We start from the raw sequence: 2800 nt of genomic DNA, 5'->3' as shown, positions 1-2800 counted from the left end.
TGGGGGCATTTGGTGTCTCCCAAGCTGGCGTGGGGAAAGGGGAGACTTGGGTTCCTTCCTCCCTCCTGTCCTTAGCCATGGGTCCAGGCAAGGGGCAGCATCAGGTTCGCAAGCCTCTGCCTGGACCTTTGAGTCTGGTAGGCCTCTCCCCACCCCCACACAGGACTCCAAGGCTGGCTCTTTCCTTGGGGTGCCCGGTAGCAGCAGGGCTGGGGTGCTGGGACATTCGAGGCAACACCCTTGCCCTGGGCTCAGCCTTCTGCTGTCACCAGGGCCCCCTGCCCTGCCCCCACCCCTGCACCCTGCTTCTGTGTCCCGCTCGGGAAGCTGTGGAACCCAGGCCGGGCCTCGCCCACTCCTCACCTCTGTCTTCACCTAGGGGACCCCCGAGGGCAGTCGGCACCTGAGCCATGCCCATCTCAGGGTGGCACATCCCGGGTCTGCCGTCCTCGCCATGCAGCCCGGGAGAGGCCCGAGGCCGAGGCCCGTCCCCCTGGCTGCTCACGGCTGTCTCAGCCTCCCAAGACCCCTCCTCTCCTCACGCCAGCCCCTCCCCACAGGTGAGCACCTGCGGATCTGCCCCCAGGGCTACACCTGCTGCACCAGCGAGATGGAAGAGAACTTGGCCAACCGCAGCCGCTCGGAGCTGGAGGCCGCGCTGCGCGACAGCAGCCTGGCGCTGCAGGCCATGCTCGCCGCCCAGCTACGCAGCTTTGACGGTGAGTGGGGAGTCTGGGGCTTGGGCCCTGCGGGATGGTGGCCTGGTGGGGATTTGACAGGAGGAGGGTGCAGGGGCCTGAGCAGGGGATGTGTAGGCCCCAGAGTGGTCTGCAGGACTCTGCCTTCACCCCGTGCGTGTGCACACTGGGGGAGAGAGGACCTGTCAGAGGGGACTATCTGCAGAGGGACAGGCCTTGGTGCACATCCTGCCTGCCCCGCCTCCAGGGAGTTCAGCGTGAGGACCGAGATTGGAAGCTGGGGGCCCTTTATAGCCAGGGTCAGGAGTCGGGGGTCCCCGGGTAAGCGGCCCCCTGTGGGCCTTGCGTGTCTAGGTCGGTTGCTGTGTTGGAGTCATTCATTCCTCAGCCCCTTGCTGGGCACCTCCAAGGAGTCAGCATGGTGCCCTGGGGTTGGGGGTGTCCATCTGCGCTGAGATCAGAGACACAAGGCCCCTGTGGAAGGAACAGGGCCCAGGCTGAAGTGCTATCCCTGTGTCTGGGCAGAGCTGGGGGATGGGGACAGTGAACCTGAGCAAAGAAAATAGGGAAGGTGGGCACCCTGAGGCCCAGGGGCAGCTCCAGCATGCCCTGGAGGGACGGTTTGGAAATACCAGCAGTGGCCTTCGCCAGAGGCCCTGTGGATCCCCATCTTGGCGTTTCTGTCCCTCGGCTCCTGGACATGTGGAGACAACCCTCCCCTGGCCACCCAGCATGGGGGGTGGGATGCACAGCTCCTCTAGGACCCCTCCTTCCTCCTGCCCCAGCCAACCCTCTAGCACAGGGCCTCGCATGGGGTCAGCATGGGGGTTGGTCAGGTGACTCTCAGGCGTGACGTCCACCGAGGCTTGGAGCAGAGCCACCCTGCCCTGCATCCCTGAAGCACCTGCATGTGGACCCTCGAGTCCCAGCAGCCTGGGTCCCAGGGCCTGTGGGGTAAGGGGCAGCCACAGTGCTGGGGACGTTCTGAGCAGTCACAGACCCTGACATCTCACAGAGGGGATGTGGTCTGTGCCAGGCATGGGGTTCTGAGAGTGAGTCTGTGCCTGGCTCCCTTTCCCCTGGCAGAGGACCCCGTGCTGGAGGTCCCCAGAGCCCTGAGACATGCCAGCTTCTAGAGGGTGTGCTAANGTGAGTCTGTGCCTGGCTCCCTTTCCCCTGGCAGAGGACCCCGTGCTGGAGGTCCCCAGAGACCTGAGACATGCCAGCTTCTAGAGGGTGTGCTAAGAGCCCAGCAAGGGCACTGAAGAGGGGCAGGGGCAGGAAGCCCCCCAGGGTGAGGGGTGGAGGGTCAAAGTCCTGGGGACCGATGGGGCACAAGGAGGAGGCGGGTGCAAATAAGGGGAGCGGCTGCAAGGGAAAACAGGCTGAGGGATGCTCTAGCCCCTTTTTACCAGTGTGGGCCCACCCCGCCAGCAGCCCCTTCCCGCTGTCCCCAGTGGGTCACTGAGTCACAGAAAGTCTGTCCCGTGCCCAAGGCCCAGGTCAGAAATGGCCATTGGAGTCTAGTCAAAGTCCCGAGAGAGAAGACCCTCCACCTGGGTGTCTGCACCCTGGGCCAGGACAGCAAAATCTTGGGGAGCCCCGTGGGTGGGCGCGGGGTCCATGCAGCCCTTGCAGCCCAGCCCCAGGGATCAGATGGCCACACAGGAAGCTTCCGTGGGAGCGACGGGTCTCCGGGGCCGCCTCCATCCCAGTCCCGCTGCCAGGGCATGCAGGCGGCGGGTGGGGAGGCGGCCCTAAGCCTCACAGCGCTCCCCTGTGCGCAGACCACTTTCAGCAGCTGCTGAACGGCTCGGAGCGCGCGCTGCAGGCCGCCTTCCCCGGCGCCTTTGGAGAGCTGTACACGCAGAACGCCGCAGCCTTCCGGGACCTGTACGCCGAGCTGCGCCTCTACCACCGCGGCGCCGGCCTGCACCTGGAGGACACGCTGGCCGAGTTCTGGGCCCGCCTGCTCGAGCGCCTCTTCAAGCAGCTGCACCCGCAGTTGCTGCTGCCCGATGACTACCTGGACTGCCTGGGCAAGCAGGCCGAGGCGCTGCGACCCTTCGGGGAAGCGCCGCGGGAGCTGCGGCTGCGGGCGG

At 65.9% G+C, this 2800-nt stretch overlaps 1 protein-coding gene across 1 annotated transcript in view; it reads left to right on the top strand.

Annotated features, from left to right (window-relative positions):
• Positions 1 to 589: 589 nt before the first annotated feature.
• The window catches only part of GPC1 (glypican 1), an 8416-nt gene continuing 6205 nt past the window's right edge, over positions 590 to 2800 (top strand). Inside the window, exons 1-2 of the mRNA XM_008583717.1 lie at positions 590 to 719; positions 2486 to 2798. Coding sequence (XP_008581939.1) covers positions 611 to 719; positions 2486 to 2798 — 422 coding nt within the window. The 5' untranslated portion in view covers positions 590 to 610. The remainder of the gene's footprint in view (positions 720 to 2485; positions 2799 to 2800) is intronic.

This window comes from Galeopterus variegatus, unplaced genomic scaffold (assembly GCF_000696425.1).
Source record: "Galeopterus variegatus unplaced genomic scaffold, G_variegatus-3.0.2 Scaffold3013, whole genome shotgun sequence".
In the NCBI taxonomy this organism is placed as follows: Eukaryota; Metazoa; Chordata; class Mammalia; order Dermoptera; family Cynocephalidae; genus Galeopterus; species Galeopterus variegatus.
This window is presented reverse-complemented; position numbering and strand designations above follow the sequence as displayed.